Below are 23,421 nucleotides of genomic sequence, written 5' to 3'. Positions count from 1 at the left end.
TCAGCAATGCAATTTGTGTAAGACCAGCATTCAAAAGGTTTTGGGGTTATCTCTCCATCCACTGAGGTAGTTGGAAATCTCACAAGGTGAAGAACTAAGGGTGGTTTGGAATTTTTAGAAACACCTGGACAGGCAGGATTTCTCATGGTATTTTGCCAGTTCCCTTGGAGTATGGGAGGATACCATCACCTGTGAGGTGCTGTCCCACAGGTGACTGCAAAAGATGTGAAGGGGTGGGTGTTGTGTTTGCCTCCTTTGTTATCTCTGTTATCTTTGTTATCTCTGATTTTTTCAGAATAAGTGCTCTCAAGGTCCCCACTTTGGGTCATTAGAAGTTCATCAGAATCTGAGTGTTTCTAAGACCCATTGATTTAACCAGGCTCTTATTTAAAATCTTCAGTAAGTTTCAGGCTAGTTCACCACTCTGTTCTCAGCTTGAGCAGCATTTCTGCTCATCAGCAATGCTGCAAAATTCATGGGTGTGATTCAACATGAGTAACTGCAGCAGCAGCTCTGGAGTCATTCATGAGTTGGACTGTATGTACTGCCTCAGTCATGCTGGGGAAAAATCAGGCAGACTTTGAAATAATAGGAATTAGTCATGAGGAAGTGCAAATATGAGCTCTGTAGTTTATCCCCTGTGGGTCCAATCCTGTAAAACACTAGGAACAGGAGTAAAATATGAGGGAACAGTTCCAAATCCCACAAACATCTTGCGGGTTTTGGGTGCAACTCAGCATCAGCAATTCTTAGCAAAACATTTTGTCCTTATGCAAGAACAGGGCACTTATTATCACACCCATTAATAGACTATTCTGGGAAGAGCACTGCTATTGCAATCTGTGTGGAGAACTTGTGCAATTAATGAAAAGGCAGAAAAGGCAGATGCAGGAAAAAGACTCTATTCAATTTTTCAGAGCCTTGGGAAGGAATTCCGGTTGGAATTCAGCTATAGGACCATTCCCACTGTTGGAATCTTTATCACTTCTTTTCTTCAGATAGTTGACCTGTCCAAGTGCATCCTGTTATCATGTGGCAAACAGTGTGTTCACTCTGGCATTCCAGGGACACTCTATTTTGTATGAAATTATCACCTTTTACAAAGAGCAAATATTTGTCAGATGGGTCAAACCAGTGGGGTTGCTAAGGAAACTTATAAAAACATTCTCTTTTGGACTACAGACAATGTTAACATGTCAGGCTAAGCTGTATCTTTTATTGAAGCACTACCCAATGAATGTTCTGTGTTCAACAACTGCAAGCTTATGTGTCTCAGATAAAGCCCATCTGGTGACTATTAAAGGGAATTACTGTACATATAACATGAAAGGATTAAAACATGTTGGGGGGGGGCAGTGTTTTGTTGTAAGTGCCACTCCTGTTACTAATTTTGCCTTCAGAATAGGTGTTAAGTTTAAAACAACTACAGTTTCTTTACCAAATACAGCAGAACAGTTTGTGTATTGGGCTCCTTCTTGTGACAGGAAAATGCTGGAAATTTTGGAAAAGCAATAGACCCTCAGAACCAGGCTTCCCTGGTGGGTTAGCTTGAGCTGCTGCTGATGGCAAGGCTATAGCTTCAGGTCTTGCACAAAGAAAGATCTCATTTGCTGTATCCCTCTGTATCCCTCTGTAATTGCCTACATTTTCATCCTTGATTGTAACTGATTTTTGGTAAGCACCTTTTATTCTGTATAGCAGTCAGTGTAATGTCCAGATTGATGACTCGGCTTTGAGTCAGTGCTGTGTCACTGGCAAAAGCCATAACAGCTGTTCCTCTCTCTGCTCTTTCCTAGGCCCCCCAAGGATCGCTGATAAAGTGATTCACCGCCAGTCTGTGAGGCTGGGCAGGACCATCAAGCTCCTGTGCCCGGTGGAAGGTGACCCCCCGCCCCTCACCATGTGGATGAAGGATGGACGGACAATCCACAGCGGCTGGACGAGGTTCCGAATCCTCCAGCAGGGGCTGAAAATCAAGGAGGTGGAGAGCGAAGACGCAGGGACCTACATCTGCAAGGCCACCAACGGCTTCGGCAGCACCAACGTGAACTACACCCTCATCGTCATTGGTGAGTAGAGCTGGAGGAGAGCCAGGCCTCACCTGCTCTGGGGCGACAGAGGGAGCTGATCTCCATGTAGCTGTCAGAGATTGCAGATTTGCTTTGCTAATCATTCACTGACCTCCACTCTTAGCTGGCCCCTTCCAGTGTTTGAGGATTGCCAGAGCTGGCTGTGCTGCTGCACATCTTCTGCTGCAGCCGGCTGCAGGCAGATAAGATTGCGGAGTGCCAAAGGTTACACATAAACAGAAATGATGCAATAGCCACTGGGGTCCAGATCACAATGAATTCCACACAGGAAAGGCTGTGCGATAAGGAGAGGTCACACTGATCCTTATGTTTGCTGTTGGAACAGGATAGCTCTCAAAACAAATGTTGAAGCACCCATATGAAAACGCACAGCGGGGAGATCCGTGTGCTGAGCTGTTGCAAGGCATGGTGTCTTCGGGAACAATAATATTTGGGTTGAAACAAAGCTCCGAGCTGGCACGTAACCCAGGGATGTTCAGCTCCTGAGAAATCTTCTTGATGGAAGCAGGATTAAAAAAGCTTCAGATGCTGTCTCAGTGACCATGGGTTCACTGGCTGTGCTTTTGACCATTTTCAAAGGGCTTGCTTGCCCCAGCAATGAGATTTTGGGGTCACTTGCTGGGCTGAGCATTCCCAAGGACTCCTGAAGACACTTCTCTGGGTAATCAGAGATTCCTCTGCAGCAGCTGCCACAGAAATGTGCTCATTGGTGCTTGGCTGTGAGAAGGGAAAGAGCTGGATGAAAATCAGTGTGCTGAGGGAGCCAAGGGGAGAATTACGATGCAGGGGGTCAGATAAGATACCTTGCTCACCCCTTTGCCTGATCAGCATCCCAAGCGTCTGGTCTACAAAGTTCTGTTTCTCTGAGATGGTGGAAGTGAGGACAGAATTTAGGGCAGTTTCCAGCTGCCTGCTGGTTGTCTCTTGGCCTGGTTTTTGTTCTATTTCTCCTTTTTACCCTTTGCAGTAGGAGGGCTGCTGTGAACTTGAGACATGTAGCAAACACTTGGTGCTGCTTGGTGGAGGATTATCACCCGATAAGAGGGTGATTCTTGGAGAATGCACTTTGCTGCACAGCCAGTATAGAAAAGGACCAGAATGGAAATACCTTATCTGGAAAGAGATGCTTATGTGAGGGAAGCCCTCAGGTGACTCCTGTATCATCAGTGGGATAGAGCTGCAAAAGTCATCTTGTAGTTTACATAGTTTGAGGATTTGGTTTTCTTTGTTCACCTCTTTCTTAACCACGTTCATCCATTTCTCTGTGCTACACTGAAAAGACAGAGTGAAGTGGAAATAGTTTTAGAGTCATGTCTATACAGACTCCTTTTGGATGCACCTTCCAGACTCTTTGCTGTGGAGAAAGGAATGCTATAGGAGCCTGCTTCAGTCCAGTTTGTGCTTTTGCAGCATGTGGAGTTTGCCAAGGTCTTTGATCTTCTCTGTCATCCTATATCTTCTATAAAGCTCAAGCCAGATCCCATTATTCCAGGGCAGAGAGGCATCAAAGTATCTATAAGTCAAAGAAGGCTCTGCCTATTCTTGGTAGCACAATAGAGGCAAATGAAGGCAATAAGCCAGTAGGCACAAGGTAAAAGTTGAACTAGAATTCAGGAAAGATTGAGAAAAAACTCCAATTTGGTTGCTCAGGGAAATTGGATTATCAAATATAATTGTGTTAAGAACAATAGTGTTCATTATATTTGGCACTGAAAAACCCTGGGCACAAGCACTAGTTATTTAGACCCTCATCAGGCATTTATGGAAGGAAGTGGCAAGCTCACACTGGCCTCTGTGGGTGTGAGATTGAACCCTATGCAAAAAAATATTGATCACCAAGTGCCAAGAAAAGGGTAACTGTAACCTAAACCTCTGTCAGACATATGGGCTGAGGTAGCATTCATTTCCATGCATCCTTGTTGTAAATAGTGGCTAAACCCAGTACTTCTTAGGCTATTTTGCACCTTCTTTCCTCGTCTTACAGTGTACCCTTGTGCATTCTTGTTGCTCAGACCATTTTTGATTGATTACTTATGTCCCCTGTCTCCAGTGGTACAGTTGTGTTCATGTAGGGTTTCAAACCAACTGCTTTTCACTAGAGCAGTCTCCCCTGAAAACAAATGTTCCCCTTGTGTCTTTCTTGTCAAGCTCTGCAAGTAAACACAAGGTATCACTGACTTACTCTTTCAAAGGACCCAGACATTTAATGCATTGACCAGATGCTCATGTTCGTCTTGGTGAAAATACTTTTGGTTGAGAGAAAATCAATCCCTTGTTGGTTTTTGAGAAGGAGGCAGTGTTTTAAAACCAACTGCATGTCAGTTTTGACGACGAAGATCAAATTGATGGAGCTGTTTTGTTTGTGCTCTGGAAAGCACAAACTTCATTAGGCAGAGTGGGTTTTTGAACCATATGGCCTCTCTATTTTCCCACTTCTTCAAAGAGAAAAACCCCTCTTATTCCAGCTTTACTGCTAACACCGAACATGTAAAACCACACAGGTGTCAGACATGGGCAAGGTGGTTAAGATATTAGATCTAGAATAGCATTAAATGATTCATGAAACCCTAGGACTTGAAAGAATATAATTCATATTGACATGAGAGTATTCTGGAAATTTAATCAACAATATCTGGAAAATATTCAGTAGCTTATTGAAAGGTTTTGGAGTTACACTGTATAATTCTAACTGAGCTCTGCCACACCACTGGCAAGTGAGGAACTGTCACCCCTGTGTTATTTACATGGAGGCTGCAGCAGAATATGGTGATGATTTACCCAAATCCTACAGAGAGCTGTGAATAAATTCAGCAGTCTCCAACCTCTCTGCCTGTTTTCAGTGCTGTGTAGCTCTTACTAATCTTAACTTTTATTAGCCACTGTATTCCATAATAGTACAGAGAACCAACAGAAATCTGAGACATTGTACAAAGGAATGAAAAGGTCAGTGGATCCTCCAACACTGGTGGGGGCCAACAGACGTGGCAGAGATGAGCTCCCTGGTTGGACTCTGTAAGATGTAATAGTTGAGGTGTAAGTCTACTTAAATGTGCCTTTGTGGCTTCCAGGAGAGATCTTGCTTGCAACCAGCCAGCTCAGTGCACAAGCAGAGTAGGCTTCGGTGTGCCTCTGCATGGCTGGTAGACAGGACTACAGCTTGCCTGGCTGGAGAACCTCTCAGTCTGAAAGTGCAGATGAGATGGATTACAGTGATTTTACAGACAATTACTGAGATAAAGAGAGACCAGGTGATTAGGCCAAGACCACATAAAATAGGAGCTGTGGCTCAGAGTTGAGTCTAAACCTCTTAAATCTCTCCCTAAAAGACTATTCTTCCTTTATAACACTTACTAAAGTCTTCTCCTCCTAATCTTGCATCTTCCTAGCTGCTCTTCTGGAGTGAGTCTTCTCTTATTCTAGGTTTTTGATCTTCATTCTTGAACAAAGGCTTTGCCAACCCAGATGATAGCGATTGGTTTCTGCCTTGCTTATTTCCCCATCTTCTCAGACTGCAGGGCCTGGATCCCAAAGATCTGAGGAATCCTACTCTAATACAGCCCTGCATGAAATGTAAGCCAGTAAAAGCAGATTACCAATATAAGTCAAAACTACAATTTCCTCTCTTAGCTATCCTTAATAGTTTTTGTGGCTCACCACAAGATTTGGGATGCCAATTACACTGCCGACGGATTTACAAATGCTGGAAGAGGAACTTTAATCAGTATTTAATTACATTGCAGTTACTAAGTACAATGGTTCCTTATTTTGGAAAATTATGTGTAGCTCATCAAAACAAATGCACTGTACCTTCCCCCAAAATTATACGTACAACAATGCCCTTGAAATCTTATCTTTTTTTCCTCAGCTGAATTAATTCTAAAGGTGTGAAAAGGAACTTTATTTAATTTATAGATGCTTGGTTGAAACCTGCGGTTTCTTTAATGCATAATTAAAAAATTCCTTGCCAGTGTGCTCTAAAAGGAAACTTAAGGCCAAGGAGGAAGAAAGAAAGTGCTGAATAGCTACTCCTTATTTGAAAACTGTCCACCTTGTGTGCTGAAGGGAGGCATGTTCTGCAGAAAAAAAAATAGCAGGTGGTGCTGTAACTGAAGCCTCTGTTGAGCTGTGGCCAGCTTGGAGAAACTGAGTTTGCACACATGGAGCTACAAGCCACACTCCAGCCATCAGGCCCTCCCTGGGAAATCTTAGGCCAAATGGGTGAGCTTTTCCTGACTTATAAATAACTTAGAAAACAAAGTATTCTAACATGGAAGTACTGGTGGACCTCCGTTACTGCTCTCTCTGCAATAATAAACAATGTCCCAAGTTCCAGAAGTCTGGACATTCTCTGAAGGGAAAATTGTTTGTGAACAGCTGTAGGAAGGACTATAGGTAAATATTTATGCTGTAGCATAATGACCTCTTTCACTAATGCACAACACAGAGGACTTTTCACTTGCAGAAGCGTTGTGGCGAAATCCTGCAAGTGTGCCAGCATTACAACATGTGGGGCTATTGCTACAGGTGCTGCCAGTAAATACTTCTTGCATCAGTTGCTCAACCAGGTGATGAAAGATCAAACTGTCTCTATTTTCACATCTGCATCCATGTTTCTTACTGCTTTCTGTAGCAAAGAAAAAAAAAATCAACAAGAGCAGGGTGTGGGACTGTGACCTTCTTGCTTTGCTTGGTGTTTGTAAATTGCCAAGGACACATCTTGCCTGGATGCATCTCAGCACGAAAAATAATCACCATGTAAGTCCAAGAAACAGCTTCTCCTGAATTTCTTTTTCTTGCCCTGTATCTCTGACTGCTGCAGTTGTTTATTCTCTTCTCCGGGTTTCTTGGAGGAATATTTTGGTGAAGAATCCATCATCTATCCAGTTCATATCCTCCTCTGGTGCCTGGCCCTCTGAGGGACCCAGCCACTTGGCCCCATTTGGGCTGTAAAGTCTTGATGCGGAGAGCAGGAGGAAGAGTGCAGCGTGTTGTCCTAAGCTGCTTACGGGCCGTTCAGAATTTGAGCTACATCTCACTTTCAGACAAATCAAATTTGCTGTTAAATGTCTGCTGTCTGTCTGTTGCAATTGATTGCTTCAAGAATCTTCCCTGACATCAGATGATTTATCTTTAAAGTAGCTTTTTCCTGCTGAGCCAGCTGCTATTTTATGCTTTTTTACAGCTTGTCCAAAGACAGCTCTCTTTGATAACAGGCATGTGTGAAAAATTTGCATTAAAATAACCATTTTTTTAAACAGTCAGCATAAATATCCTGAAAAAAATCATGGCCATGTCTGAATGGATATTTATTCATATGTTCTTTTTTTCTGCTTGTAGTAGTAGAAAATACTGTGTGAAAAAAAAATTGAGTACAGTAAAACGTGGTTTGCATTACACTTCTCCAATGAAGTCATCAATCTGTGTCTCAGAACTCATTTACAGTGCAAAAGCTGAGAAAACATTTCTAGCTCAGAGTCAGGTGCCACCAGCCATCTTGAAAAAGCATGACAAATTCATTTATGTTTGGGTTTTGGCCTCTTAATAAACTCTGGGGACCAGAGAGCGATGTGCTCAGCAAGAAGATGTGAATCAACACTGAGTCAGCAATGTGTGCACCCAGGGTCTGCTAATGCTAAGCAAAAACTCAAATGAGTCAACACTTAAAGAAAAAGGGAAAAAATATGCAGTTTTTGCATTTGAGAACAAGGGGGTATAGCTTGTGCTGGTCATGGTATGGAGTTAGCAAAATGTCTTCAGTGCGTTTACTCCAACATGAAGTGCAAAGGGCAGTCCATCCAGTGTGGGACCATTAACACAATCACAGGGCATATAATCATGGCTAATGTCAGTCGTTATATGGAAATGAAGAGTTCCTTGTGACAATAAACAGTAACAAAGTTCGTGTTCAATTTGTTAAGGCCCCAGTCCGGCAGCTGGATCTACGTTGGTGGCCTCCTGTGCACACGCAGGGTGATTAACACCAGATGAGGATCTGGCCATAGCCACTGATGCTTAGTAATGGTTATGTTGCTAATTAAAGCTCAGATTGGTTTGGGCCTTTGGGAGCTGAGCAGAAAAAGGGAGCCTACCCAAGGCCCAGCCATTGGAATCATTGCTTCTTGTCAGCATGTGGTGAGGTGCCACTGTGTCACCCTCCATGGAGATGTAGGTGGGGGTTTGGTTCTTAACAAACTCCTTAGTGGTGGTGTCAGGTGAGGGAGTCCTGCATGCCAGCCTGTGGGAAGAGACTGGAAATGGGCATGAACAGATCCCAGTGAGCAGAGGAGTCAGTGAAATGTGAGTATTTTCATGTTTTGGTGCAAACTCATAGCTAAAAGCTCTTCACTTGGAAGTGAAGCTCCTTTTCCACTGGAAATGACTCATCATTGACTAATGATGCCCTCATCCAAGCAAGGGCTCTTCCTTCTCAGTGTTTATTCACGTTGGCATAAAGACATACACCCTGATCAAGCTTGGTGCTGCTCAGGGATAGCACAAGCATGTGAAAGGAAATCTAAAAGCAATCAGTGTTCCTAGCCCCTGAATTTCGGGAGTTCTTCACTTCTTCCTCATTTGAGAGATCCAACTCAGAGTCCAACAAACTTCCTGTCCAATATATGTTGAGTCCTGTAAAATGTCCACTGTCCTGGGAGAGGAAAGGAGGAGAAAGAAATACGCCAAAATGGAAAGGTGTGACTATTGCTGGATTGCTGCAGGGAAACAATTTCATTAGATTTCATCATTTTGCTGAGTGCTGCACTAGACTTGATGTCACAACAGCTCATAACAATTTGTTCTTGAAAAGCTTGCTCCTTAAAGAGGTGATGATGTGAGTGCCAGTATTAGCTGTAACTATCCTAAAAATGATCAAAAATGTAGCACCGTGTGGTTTGACTGATGGTCTTGATGAATGGGTGTAAAAGGCTGGAAAATACTACAACTGGGCAGCAGTCTTGTTTCTTCCAAGTCCAGATCTATAATGTAGCTCAGTGCTAATGCTGTATAATGTCCACAGTTTTTACAAGATCTTTGTTTGGTTTTATGAGTTTCATTTGATTTTATAACAAACTTTACAGTATGCTTATCAATACATCATGTTCTGGCTAACAAAAGCCTCACTGTTTTGGGTAGATCTCTCTTTTCCCTTCTTGAAGCTGTAACATAGAAGCCAAGTTGAGAAGGTGACAACACCTGTTCACAATTTAAAGGAAATGAAAAGATTTTTTTCCATGGATGTAAGCATGAAATTCATACATATATGTATGGATATATAATTTCCCCCCATACTCCATCCTATGGCAGACTGTGGCAAACCAGAGCTGCAGCCAGTGTAAATCTGAGGCATGCAGGACATATGGATGCATTTAGCCCACAATCCTTTGCAGATGCTTTGGAGTGTGTAGTGGCTGCTACACCCGTGCAAATAGCGGGCTGCAGCTCTGCTTGCTGCATGAATATTGTTTGGGAATGAAAGCAACACACAATACCAGGCAGGCTGACATTAAAACCGTGTTTGATCTGAGCAATTTATGGCTTCCTTCTGTTAAACGATATTAATAGAAAGAGCCTCTGATCCCAGCGAGTTTGTGGTGTTCATGTTGGGTTTTTCTCGTCAGTTTGTCTGAGGCTAAAAACATCTCTTTCCTCTGACTTTATTAATCAGAGCTGTCTTTGTTGCAATCCTCCATACAGGCAGTGGGCAGAATTTCTCTGTTGGCAGTGCAATGCTGATGTGCTCAGCCAGAGATTTGTCCACATCTGTGTATCCACAATGCTGAGATATTGCTGCGTTCGTGAGTAAAACCAAGGCAGTCCTGCTCCAAGCAGGTGATGTGTGTGTGTGGAAGGAAGGCTCTCAAAAGGTGGTCTAGATTCCCAGTCAAGGTCTGCTGGGACTGCAGAATAGTAGTTAAGAGTCTTTTAATTACTAGCAGCCCCAGTAATGAGAAGCCATCAAGATAATTGCAGGCCTGCTATCAGCAGCTTTTCGATATTTACCACCTTGCCAAGCATCCAAGATGACTTATCTTCTCCAAGTAGCAGGGTCTTTCTGTCAACTTTCCTACAGCTGCTGCTGTCCTCCCCATTCCTGACCGTTTTTCCTTGGAAGTTGTGCTCCTCCCTTTGCTTCTTGCTGAAGGCTGGGAGTGAAGGATTTAGCATGGCCTCACTGGACTCAGAGGACTCCTGAAGCTATGTTGAGCTTCATGGGCACAATGTTTCCAGGAGGTCTGTGCCAGAGCACTGTACCCTGTTCCCTTGTGCCACCACACAGCTCTGCTGTCCTCAGTTTGCCCAGTAAATACCACAGAGAGTGGGGGTTTAGCCAAATTCTCCCTTTGGTATCAGCTAACTCAGAAATACCCAAAAGGCACACTTGTAAATTAAAGCACAGTGCAGAATATTTATTATAGAGTGAGCAGCGCCAAGTTGGACCAGTTTATGACGTGTAGCTTGAATGTTGTTTTTGGAGACTGCTTTTTTATGTGTAAGTGCACGTACACAGCACCAATTGCTCGCATGCTGCCTCTTGATCCATGCATGTAGGTATGTTGCCTGTTAAAATGTATGGTTGCTGAGGAGGTATATTTTTATATTCCTGTAGGGTCTGGTTCTCTACCTTTCCTGTGCTGTCTTTGGCATCCACATTAAGAAAAAGATGAAAAAAAGGAAAATAAAAATCAACAGAACTGCTGAAAATTAGTGTACGGACCTATTTTAAAATCCAATTTATTTTTGTTTGATGAGAGGAAGGACATATTCTGTGTTGTCCTTGATGAATAATATCATTGTGCTAGAATGCTTTGATTCATCTTTCTTTATAATAATGTGGGTTTCATAGTCAGAAGACCTGAGTGTTTACATTATACACTTCTTGGCAATAAAATTGGAAAAGAAGAGAAAAAAAAAGTACTAATCCCAGGAGGTCTGAAACCTACACTCCTTCTTAAACGTACCCTGTTAAAGACATTAAGTCTCTTGCAAACATCCATCTATCAGCAGTTGAGAGTTTGTAAAAGGCGTACTTTGTTCTGAACTCCCTGCCCTACTGATTATGCACAGTTCTTTTATTTTGAGAATAGGATGACGACCCCTTAGCCTGGTAATGATGACAGATTTATGTATTTTAACACCCAGACGCTGCTGTATTTGTTAAGGGCTGCCAGACTCCAGCAGTGCTGCAACCGTAGTTTATTTTCATTGTCAGTTTGTGCTGCTTTTTAAGGTGTTCTGCAGCCACTGGAAGCAGCGCCACTGCTGCTTTCAGAGGTTGAGATGTCAGGATGTTAAGAGCATAAGCCACCATCCTTGGACTGTTTCCACTCATAAAATGTCAGTTTTACTCTGGGTGTGCTGGCGGGATGGAACCTGCTCCTCGCACCGAAGCCAAGGAAAAGAGGGGAGAAATAAGCAGTAAAAGGAATCAGATAACACAGAATTTATCTCTTCACTTTCTACTCCCATGATGTATTTTGCAGCTCTTGAGTTAGTGTTTTAAAGAAAACCTTCTTCTACTGTGCAGCAAAAAGCCAGGAACATAAACACACTTGCAGGCGTAGCTGTTAAAGTGCTGTGTGGGTCAGCACATCTGTCCTCTGCGCAATGCATCTGTCTGTGATTTTTCTGGGTTGTTTTAAATTACTGCAAGTGGCAGAACAATAGGGAGACAAACAGTGAGAACAATGCTGTTGTTTAATATCAAGCTAAATTATTAACAGGCCTGTACAGAAAATATTTCATGTAAATTAAAGAGAAGAAAATTATTTCATTTTCCATTGCAATGATCCAGTGCAACAAAGGCAGTTGATGTCTTTCTTCTTTTCTTCTTTTCTTCTTTTCTTCTTTTCTTCTTTTCTTCTTTTCTTCTTTTCTTCTTTTCTTCTTTTCTTCTTTTCTTCTTTTCTTCTTTTCTTCGATCTTGCTTCAGATATGTTTGTTCCTGTGTGTGTTTATAAATTCCTTACAGACACACTGAAGATTGTTAGGTTATAGAGCAAAAAATGCAGAATATGGACGGTTTTCTGATCTCTTCATGCCAACCAAGCCACTAAGTCTTAGTTTATCACACAATTGAAATTATAGGACTTTAATTGCTTTTTTTTTCTTCCAGTTCATTGTTTCCCCGAAAAATATTGTCAAGTCATTTGAACTATTGAGTTGAGTCAGTTTCCTGCTTGATCGTCAACAAAAGGCTTTGAAATAGTTGGCATTGAAGCCTCCATTGCAAAACTATTTTGATTTGGAAAAAGCATCACCACCAAATTCTTCGTTGAGTTTTCTTTAGACCAATACTGAATGTTTCTCTTCTTAAAGAGAAGCCATGTGATCTGGCACGTTGGTTTTGTGTTGGGTTCTCAAACTAGAAAAAATTATGGTGACCTTTGCACTGAAGTAGACAAGGATCTTCATCTCACTTTTGCTGAATGTGCAGCTGGCAGGAGAGAGGAGAACTGGTGACAGTCCTCCTTGGTCACTGGCCGGGAATTGGGGAGTTGGATCCACTTCAGATGCAGGCTGGGATTCCCTGCTGAACAATCCCAGGAATCTCGTGGAGGAGAAGGACGACGCCTCCCCAATCCCCAGCACAGCCCAGTGTTTGTGCTCTGTTTGCAGTGTCTCCTGACAACTGCAAGCCCACTGCAGCTCCTCCTGGTAGCCCTGGTGTGTGCTTTGGCAGGAGAAACTCCAACCCAGGAGAAAGTTGTGGGAACAAATCAAGAGGGTTGTGTCAGCCAGGGTCTCTTGTGAGCTGCTTTGTTTTGAGTGTGGTTTTGTTAATCTCTTTCTTTCAAGGAGGTTTGGAAGATACAGCAGCCTTCAATTCTGGGAAGTGAAAGTGTTGCTGGTGGATTTTGAGAAGCTGGTCTATGTCTTTGGCTTGAAATGCAAGCAAAGTGCTAAGCATGCTCCTGCCATGGGAACTGTGTCCTGCTCACACTGGCTTCATCTGTAGGGACTCCATCCCTGCCTTTCCTCTGGGATGGTTTTCAGAGCCTCTGGGGAGGCGCCTGAGAAACAATGATCAAGGCCATTGTAAAAACATGCCTGTGTGACCTTCAAAAAGATGAGGTTGTTTTCTGGGTGCTCTGTCCTTGGATAATTGTGGAGAATTTTGTGGTGGCCCCTTGAGACCTTGCCATGATAAACAGACAAAACAGCAACAGCTTTCAGGGGTAGATGGGTGGAATTGCATGAGAGAGGAATTTGGCTACTGAACATCCTCAGTGCTGTCAGAGCTCGTGTGTATCTCAGATCTCTTCACAAGGAATTATTTGGATACATTTTACCCTTGTTCTAGGCAGAAACTGGGTCATGGACACACTCTACTACAAATTAAAGTGTTAAATCTTAAATACAGAAGTTATGCCTTGTATATGGTTATTGCTATTCATTTGTTTGACCTGTGTTAACTTAGGAATTTTTGGCCCTGCTTGTGTTCAAAGCTCCACACTTAACATGAAGATGGGCTGCACAATGGGCTGCTCACAAGTGACATTTTTGCCACCCTTCAGCATCTTCAGCAAGGGAGGGAGTACTGCAGATCCTGTGACAGCACCTCTATTCCTCTAAAGCCATGTCATATCCTTGGCATATCCTGAAGGGGAAACTCTTTAAAAGTTTCACGAGATCCTTCCCACCTCATATTTGGACAAAGAGCTCTTCTGTGTTTTGGGCCAAATCTATTCATTTTTTCTCATATTCTGTGGACCACAGAAATAGTTACAGACATGAGGAATAAAAGTCAACAAGTTGCCTGCATGTCATTCCTGTTATTTCTGCTGTAATCTTTTTTTAGAGTATTTTACTGCTTTTCTTATTGACAACTATCTCCTTGGTGCTCTGTACCAGCTTTTTTGACACTTGGTACAGGGAATCTGTTTCCTGTGCAGAAATAACCAGTTTGTTTATTCCCTTATGGAGTTCTGACTTGCTTTTTTATATTGCAGATGTGCTGGTGCCACCCCAGCACTCTGCAGGATGTGCAGTGATAATGATTTAACTTTTGGGGATGGTGTTGCTTTTGGGCCTTGCTTATTTATGGCCCCATGGATTTGGAAGGTATTTTCAAGACTGTTTACTTCACCCTGCCTGTTTTTGGGGATTTGATATTTTAGTACAGTGGGAGTTCTTCTCCAGCCTCAAATGCTAAACCACGGCTAAGGGGAGATGATAGGACCAGCTCTTTGCTGATACTTTGGTCTCTGCTCCAAGGAGTAGGTGGATTTTTAGCCAGTGCTTTTCTCAAGCCTCTCTTCAAACATAGCATGACTCAGGCCATGAGTGAAACACTTTTCAAGTTCTTACTGAGGGGAGAAGTGGACCCCACTTAGAGGCCTGTAGTGTTAAAGGAGGATGGTAAACTGAATTTTCAGCATTTTATCTCTGGGACCATCAAAGATAGAAGATAAAGGGGAGTTTTTCAAAAGCAGTCAGCCGAGGCTGAGTCAACCCATTTTGAAGAATTCCCATGAACTTCCATTGCCATTGCTGAAAGCTTTTGAAACCTTACCTGACCATCCAGTGACACTTCTTGAAAAATATGTGTGCTAAGCATGCATTCCTGGGAAAATGTAAGTAGGGTTCACATGTGTTGAATACTAAGGTGCTTTCTCAGAAGCAGGTGTTTTGAAAGGAAATTGAGAAAACGGGTTTCTAAAGCAATTTTAATGAGCTATAGTGTCTGCCCTAGTCAGGAGGGACAGAGTACTTAAAAGCTATCTTTTTAGCATAGTTTTCTCTCCTGTAAACAAGTCCTGACTGATAAGTTGGCTGTGGCAATAAGCAATCTCCTAACAATGGTCTAACACATTCAGCTGATGAAGTCACGCTGAGAACAAAACTGTTGCAAGTTTTGCTGGTGTCTGACTCAGAGCTCGTATGATGCTTTGGGATTCAGAATAGGAAAGCCATTTCTGCACCACCTCTGGATATGGGCTATAAGAGTTAAATACAAGCTAGTAAGAATACAGAAGCTGAGAACTGCGACAGTCCCAAGGTTGCAGTAATAATGTTTTTTTTTTCCCCGCTTTATGAAAACTGGAGGCTCAAATATCAGGAACGCTGTTGTGGGATATAGTCCATGCATGCAGTTGCCATTGGCTGTGGTGGGAAGTCGGTGGAGTTACTCAGAAGGAATGTATGTGAATGATGAGCAGGATGCTCCACCTATGTTGCAGGATTGCATCCTGATACCTGCCCTCCTTAGCTTTAGGACTCATCTGGAAATTCATTGGACTCACTTGAAGGGAATGGCAGGTCTTGCAGTTCTATGGGTTGTAAATGAAGGACAGAAGGAGCAAAAGGAGAAAAACATTAGGGGAGGGATTTTTTTTAAAAAAAAATCTTTCCTCCTTTTTGCATTGCAGACCCATTAAGTACTTAACATTTTAAGAGCATCCCCTGACTTAGAAAAGCTGGCAGAGATGGGATTCAGTATGAGTCTGCCAGATTGATTTACAAATCGGCCTTACGAACTCCTGCTGCTTAAACATACCAGAATGCAACAATTAAAGCCAACATCTGGAATTCATTGGTGGAGCTGATCCTAGATAAACATTAAATGAATGTCCATTTCCTTAGCATTGGATTTCCTCTGGCTACCACAGCTTAAGCAGTGTCATCCTATCAGATAGAGCTGATGCTGATAGCAGAGCAAATGTCAAAGTCATGAGCCAGATCAATTTGTTCTGTCTTTTAGCACTGAAACTAGGACTAAAGCTGGGCTGAAGACACCCACTGTTTTTTTCCACTAGACTATGGGAATGGATTCCTCATCTTGCTAACCTGGGCCAAGCTGTTTGTGTGACTCCCTGTCTCTCCTGTGCAGAATACTTCAGATTGTTTAGGTTAATCTCACTTGAGGAACTTTGTCTCAATACTTTCTTCTCACTCTGTTTCCCCCAAACCTGTCAAGGTTACAGAAGTCTCCCTCCACTGTACTTATCCAAGGAGGGATTTTGCTTGTTCATTTTTCAGAAACAGAGAAAATCAGCTAATGAATTTGAGACTAACTCCCAAGTTAGTTGCAAATTATGTAAGTGGAAGCCAGTCACAACAAATACATGTCTTACTTTGCAACAGATCTCTAGTATTCAGCATCTTCCCACTTTCACCAGTCTGACAGTCAATGGGTGCTTCTTCCCACCTCTTGCCCAGTCATTCAGCTTTATAAAAGCATCAGCTCAGATTTTTTTGGTTTCCTCGGGGGAAAAAATTGCATGAATATTTCAATTTTTTTCCCTCCTGTGTTTTCACACTCTGCCTCCTCTCACTTTGTGGAGAAGCTGTATCCATGTGGAGATGAACTTGGCTTGGAAGTGAGTTTTTGGGAAGCATTTGGGTTTCCCATCTCTGGTGTCCGGTTCAGCAAGGAGCAGCACAGCCATGAGGGCTGTGCTTGACATACCTCAGAGCGCTCAGTGTCACTGTAATACCCCAAGGGCCGGTGCATTTCAGGAAGGGATCACAAGCAGGTTCCCTGAATCACCCTACTGAATCAGCAGGACCTTCTGCACGGAGCAGACGCCTTCTCTCCTTTGAGCGGCTGCAGCCCGGCTGAGCTGGAGGGAGCCGTGACCCTCTCAGGACGCAGAGCAGGCTCAGCACAGCGGTGCAGAGCCCTGGCACTTCGCATTCTCATCGTACAGAGTTGCCTGCTCAGGGTAGGCTCGAAGAGGCAGAGGTATTTTCCTTTCTGGTTGGCCCTTTTTCCCTTGTGGCTCTGCAAGCGTTAATCTGCAAGTGGAAACTGAAACGCGAAAGAGCTCCTCAGAGAGGAAAGATTCAGGTGAGTTTACAGTTGTGTTATTTTGCTTTGCTGGTGACTTCTGTCTGGTGGGTTTTCCAAAGCAGCTGATAAATACTTTTCTCTCTGTTATGGTGCCCGACAGTAGCCTGGAGTCCCAGTTTCTTCCTACAGAAGATAGACCTTTGAGGTCTATAAAATTTATACAGTACACTTTCTGATTTTATTAGCCTAGTAAAAGAGATCATATTTTGTGTGCTTCTGTATCTCTGGAACGTATGGCTGGGGAATTATTCTGCAGGGCACCAAGCTGCATGTTGTGGTGGAAAATACTGATTTGTCTGAGCTGTGAAAGTGGTAGACCAAGCAGATAATGAAAGTTCTTGAAATGCTTCAGACATACACAGCCATTTTAGAATATCCCACAAGGGGGCTGTGGGTTACATTGTCATTTAGCTTTTAGTTGTTGCTAATTAGTTCCACCTAAATACTTATTTCCCCAGCCCATTCCTTGTCTCTCAGTTATAACAAACAGTGAATTTGCTTTGCTCTGCCTGTGTTTGAAAACAGTTTCATGGCAAGTGGTCTGTTTGTGGACATGCAGTGAATTCAAATACCTTTAAAAATACAATTACTTTTAAAATACATATGCTTTCAGGCCCACCTATGCGTAGGGAGAGTAGGGCACAGCTGAAAGCAAGTCCCAGACTTTAGAGTCTGAAGAGATAAAGTTGATCAAGGACTGATGGAGTGAGAGATAATAAAAGGTAGAGGAAGTTTCTAAACCTTGTGCAGAACACTGGCAGAATAAGTGGCCTCTTTATGCCTCCTGTTAGTTTTTTCTCTGCATTGTTTTTCTTATCTGGGCAGCTAAAAAAGGAAACAAAGTGTTGGCCAGTGAAGCACATGTTGTTTAATAGCCTGTTTCTGTTCAAATAGAAATTTGTACCAAGACTGGGCAAATCATGGTGCTTGGGACAGGGCTGGAGAAGAGCATGGACTGGAAGGTACATGTAACTTCTCCCTGCAAGATTGGCCATGACTTTTGCCTTGATGATAAGGAAAATGGCATTTTTCCAGTGAAGGAGAAAAGAAAATGGTAGAAATGCATATGAAGAGGGAATAAGAGTTTTTTTCCAATGCTCGGCCTAGGCTGTTAGGTGTACACATTCTGTCCAATTCCTTTGTTTGCTGGTAGAAGGTTTCCAAAATGACCTTATGCCAATACACTGACAGACGTGGGAGTGGGTGGGATCAGTACAGTGTCACTTGGGTGGGATGGTGGAGGGCCTCCTGCCTTTTCTTCTGGGAAGATGATGGCAGCTGCACGGCCTAGACACCTGGAACTTGCCTCTGTTGGTTTGTGCCTCTTGCAGTGATGAGGAGGATGAGCATAGAGGTGAGGAGGCTTTGGGTCTATGTTACCTCTGCACAGCCCCGGAGGTGTTGTTAGAGGGAGATGCCACATCCTCCCAGCCTCCTCCTTCCATGCAAAACCCCACTAAATAGCTGTGTCTTCACCACAAACGTAGCTGAGTCTCCTTACCACCACATGGAAGAAATAACCAAATTCTTTGGCCTCTTGTTCAGTAAAGGCCAGTGGAAGGTAACTCTGAGGTGACTCTGTTTCCTTCTGCATCATTTTTCTGACCTAAAAATAACACTGTGGCCCTTGTGGTTGCCATTAGGGTTATTTAGTGCTGCAGCCTTTTTTTTTTCCCCTTCCCTTTCCAGAACACTAGTGCTGCTGAGCAGAAGAACTGCCCCATTGTGCAAACCCAAAGGAAACACTGCGTAGAAAATGTGAGGAATTTTTAGGCCATGATATGTTTGGACTAGGAAGCAGGGGACTCAGAGGAATGTGGAGCACAGTTCCAAAAATATTCCCTGCAACAGCGCTCTTGGTCAGTAACAGTTATTTTTGTTGGCCCGCCAGCTCCCTGGAGAAGGGCTGATGTCATTCCCCGGCACGGTGGAGGTGGGAATACAGAGAGTGCCCTGTGGTTTTGCAGGGCTGAGAGTGGACAGCTGAACCAAATGCCTGCTCCTGTCTCAAATGCCCTTTCTGCTGTGAAAGGAAAATTTAAAGGCAGCATATTGTAGGGGATGGTGCGGATAAAATAATTAAGAGCCCCATAGAAACATTTTCTGTAGTCATAGTCTCTTCCTTCCCTGTGAGTTCCCTTCCTCTTAGATCTTCTGCTTTTCTGCTCTCAGTGATTTATGTGCTTGGAGTGCTTTTTGGGTTGTGTTTATGATGTTATACTGCTTTTGTTATTAAAACTGATCAAATCATAACGTGTAGTGCTCTGGTGTCCTGAGTATCTCTGACTGAGACCTCTGGAGAAGGAAACCAGCTTTTTTTTTTTCTGTATTAAACAGGACAGAGAAGTAAAATATTTGGACCTTTTTCCATGCTGGTGACTCTGAAGGTCCATTGTGATCTTGGTGATGCTGATTTGACTTTGATTTATATGTGAGGGAGAGGCCAAGAAATAGGGAAATGGTAATTTTTAGAAAAAGTTTATCTAGGCTGATAAGCTGGTAAAAGCTGTGTGCATCCATGAGTGGTATGAACCCAGCAAGATGTAACTTAACCTCAGTCCTCCATAACCTGAATTATGGTCAACACATTACCCCAGAAGCAGGGGTGCCACAGCGTACTGAACACAAGGCAAGGAGTTAAGAAACCTGGATTTTAGTTCTGGTTCTGGTATTCAAGCAGACCATTTTACCATGTGTGCCACTGGTTATTGCTTTCTACCTGGGTCTTACATATGACACGTGTACCTCTAGAGGGACTGTGTTCATCCTCGAGGGGCTCTATTTTTTGTTTTGGCATCTGGATTTAATTGCAGCCACACTTTGCTTCTTCATCAGCCCTAGTGAAAGTTGTGTCTCATGACTTGACATGAAGAGCAACTTATTTGAGCTATGGGAGTGGTCCAGAAGTCCCCTGTTCAGATCTTTATTGCATCCTGTTTTATGGGGAAAGGAAGAACCTGTAAAAAACCTACAGTGCTGCCTTTCCTCAGCCACGTATCTTGGGGCTGCAGAGGGAAGAAAACTGTACAAAAACAACCCAAAAGCATATGAATGCAAAGGTTTCCTAACCTTGAAACTTAACTTTTGGGTTGATAGAATCCATGCAATGATGACAGTTATACAGTGGCAGGAAATTGTTAAAGGTGTCAGGTTTTCCATTTTAATTCTGGGAACACACTGGCTGTAGAGTTCCTTGAAAATATTGCTGAAATGGTCCCACTTTCTAAATTGGAAAGATTTACAATTTACCTTTTCTGTTAACCTCTTGTTCCTCAAAAGGTTAAATAAGGGAAATGCCTCTTTTTAACACTGGTAGGTGTTTGACAGGCTTTCCTTAGCAGTGGGTAACAGTGGATTTCTCAGCAAAAGCATCAGTGTAATCGTAAAAAAAACCATTAACTTGCAAGTTGTCTACAGCAGTCTTAGAAGACGGCTTCTGTCATATAATTCATACACTCTATTTATTTTCACGTTGCATAATGTACCAGAATGGAATGGAATAGAATTGAACAGATATTTCAGTTGCATGGGACCTGCAATGATAATCTGAGCAATTCAGGAATGACCAAGTTAATGTGTGGTGCTAAGGGCATTGTCCAAATGTCTCAAGAACTGACAGGCCCAGGGCATCAACCACTGCTCTGGAAAGTCTGTTCCAGTGTTTGATCAACCTCTGGGTAAAGAAATGCCTCCTAATGTTCAATCCAGACATACCCTGATCCATTCCCACACATCCTGGATACCAGGTAGAGGAGCTCAACTCTTCCCTCTCCACTTCCCCTCCTCATGAAGCTGTAGAGAGTGAGGAGTTGCTCTTCAGTCTTCTTTTCTCCAAACTGGAATCATAGAAGTGTCTACATTGGAAAAAGACTTTTAATATTATTGAGTCCAAGTAATAACCCTGTTCCAGTGCTCGACCACCCTCGTGGTGGAGAAATTTTTCCTAATATCCAATCTTAACCTCCCCTAAAACAACTTGAGGCCAGCAGGACAGTCAACTTATGCAGGTGAAAATAAATATAAATAAAATAAATAATTATAAATATATACATATATGTATAAAGGAGAGTGGAGTCTGGTAAATTTTGTGTTAGCATGAAGGCATCAGGCTCACCTTTAACCAGGACATCCTTCCTCAAGCTTTGCCAGGGAAAAGATGGAGCATTGCTGTTGTGAGATAGAAGCAATGGAGGCCGCTAGTTCAGGTGCGGGGTGGTTGCTGAGTGTTGAACTTGGAGCGCAGGAGAAGGAAAGGATGGTCCAATGTGCTTGAAATGTGAGTGGAATCTTGGGCAGTGGTGGGATACTCTGAGAGCTAATTTGGATTAAAACTAGAGCATCTGTAGGGAGGACTGAAAAGCTGATGTCTCTCTAGAAAGGAAAAGTTGATGAAGCTCTTGCAGAGTCTGGAAAGGTTTTTCCAGGAATAACCCATGTTTCTAGATTTCTGTCTATAAGAACTAAATAACCAGTTGTATCTTCCCTGCATGGATTTAGTTGGCACAGGTTAAAAAAATTAGTTGTGTCTGGTGTTTCATCAGAACTTCTTGGTTTATCCATGAAGCAGCCATGGAAGGCTGTGGGGAGACGATGGACTGGGGAAAATGTCAGGGTTAATAGACCAGTCAGTCCCTTGATTAGCTCTACCCTGGCAGCTGCCTAGTAGTCAGCTTCCAGTGTAAATAATCTTTCAGCTACAGGGTTGATATTTCCAAAGCTTAAAATATGAAGGCCATACTGTGCTCTTTCTCAATATCATGACCTTAATAGGTTTCCAGTAAGAGCTATAAAAGCTGTCACCGCACCCGCTCTGCTTTGTGACTTGAAAACATCTGTGCAACAGTGCATGGCTCACTGACCTGGACAGGACTGAATGAAGACCAGCACCTAATTGGAGAAGGAAGGTCTTCGATGTGCCCCAGATGAAAGACATCAGATGGTCTCTCTAATTAGTCACTGAAGTAGATTTGGAGTTCTGAAGCCAGTTGAATCAGAAGCATTAATGTTCATGGCTCATTATATTTAGAATAGAATAGACTCTTTTGATTGGAAGGGACCTACACCAACAATCTAGTCCAAGTGCCTGACCACTTCAGGGCTGACCAAAAGTTAAAATGTTGTTGAGAGCATCTCTTAGAACATTAGCAAATAGGGGCATTGACCACCTCTCTGGTAAGCCTGTTCCAGTGTGTGACCACTCTCTTGGTAAAGAAATACTTCTTGATGCCCAGTTTGAGCCTTCTCTGGTGCATCTTTGAACCGTTTTTGCTTCTATTTTTCAGTCGGATAAAGTGCTGTGACTTTATCTGGCCTCTTGGGACACATACTGAAGGAGACAAGCAGGACAAAGGAAGCAGCAGCACACTATCCTGTACTGGGAAAAGCAGGTGGAGAAGAGGGTTTGAAGGGGGTGATGGTTAAAAGGTCCCAAGTGCTTCTTTCTAAGGAATTCAGTGGGGCAGGTTATGGACACCTTATGCTGACACCTAAAGCATCAGGCGTTTATTTATAAAAACTTCTGTGGTAGCTATAGAAGTTGCCAAAATACCATGAAAATTGAAACAAGGTTGTTAAGAGGAAGTTTTATAGTGGCTGGAGCGCCAGGGGAAGCAAAGGCAGCTTTGGACCTAAGGAGTCCTGGGCCTTATGAAGATGGTGAAATGGGGAATGTGCTAGCAATTTCCTGGAGAGCGAAGTCCTGTGTGTCTCCTAGAGCCTTGCCATGCTATTGATGTGAAAAAAGGTTATCGAAAAAGGCTGTTCCCATAGTCACTTCCTCACACTGGCATTGCAACACCTTCCCCCAGTGAAATTCCTGCCTTTACTTCAGTCATTAGCAGAGTCCCAGTTCGTAGCCAGCTGTTTCCCCAAGGATTGCTCTGCAGGGCAGGTCATTGCTGCCAGGACCCTCTAAAGAAGATTTCTCTGTCTGGATTGTACTGTGAAGCAAAGCCGGCAGTGAACACTGGATTCATTTTCTGTGTTATTGTTAGAGTGAGCTCTTTATAACCATTCAATTTTCTTTTAAATAAATCCCATTTGGAAAAACAAATCCTGCCCATAAAAGCAGCTCTCTGTGCTGGGTTAGCTTTCAGCATACCATACACAGCTGTATATTTGGGTTTATGTCTGCAGGCTAAATTCTCATTCCTGCGTGCAAGCAGCGTGCTCATGTTAAAGCAATGGCAAAGCTGTTTCTTGGGACACTTGGGCTTTCATTGGCATTAGGGAAGATGGAAGAGAATAAGTTAGGAAAGTGAATAAGCCACAGTTTGTTCCAGGGAGTTTTGTGTGAAAGATTAGAAAGGGACCCAGTTCCTACCCATGGAGTCTAAGGTGATAGAGATCCCTATACCAGCTTTCCCCCTCTCCTCTGTGCAGTGAGTGATTCCTGCTAGTCTGGCTCCCAGGTTTGAGTCTATTTGTTCTCATCCCTTCTTCTTCCTTCGTGCTGATCCAAGTCCATTGTACATTGTGGAGATGAAGCATCACCTCTGACCACTTGCAGAGAGAGAAGGGACATCTAACCAGGGTGTCCCT

General features: G+C 43.1%; 1 protein-coding gene across 6 annotated transcripts in view; it reads left to right on the top strand.

The window, feature by feature from the left end:
- Positions 1-23,421, top strand: part of FGFRL1 (fibroblast growth factor receptor like 1) — a 169,268-nt gene that overhangs the window by 80,650 nt on the left and 65,197 nt on the right. For all 6 annotated transcript variants that reach the window (XM_019287290.3, XM_039550951.1, XM_010402070.4 and 3 more), the window contains one exon: positions 1,797-2,069. In XM_019287290.3, the coding sequence (XP_019142835.3) occupies positions 1,797-2,069 (273 nt within the window). The remainder of the gene's footprint in view (positions 1-1,796; positions 2,070-23,421) is intronic.

The sequence above is a fragment of the Corvus cornix genome, chromosome 4 (assembly GCF_000738735.6).
Source record: "Corvus cornix cornix isolate S_Up_H32 chromosome 4, ASM73873v5, whole genome shotgun sequence".
Taxonomy (NCBI): domain Eukaryota; kingdom Metazoa; phylum Chordata; class Aves; order Passeriformes; family Corvidae; genus Corvus; species Corvus cornix.
The sequence above is the reverse complement of the archived record's forward strand: the minus strand, read 5'-3'. Positions and strand labels throughout refer to the sequence as shown.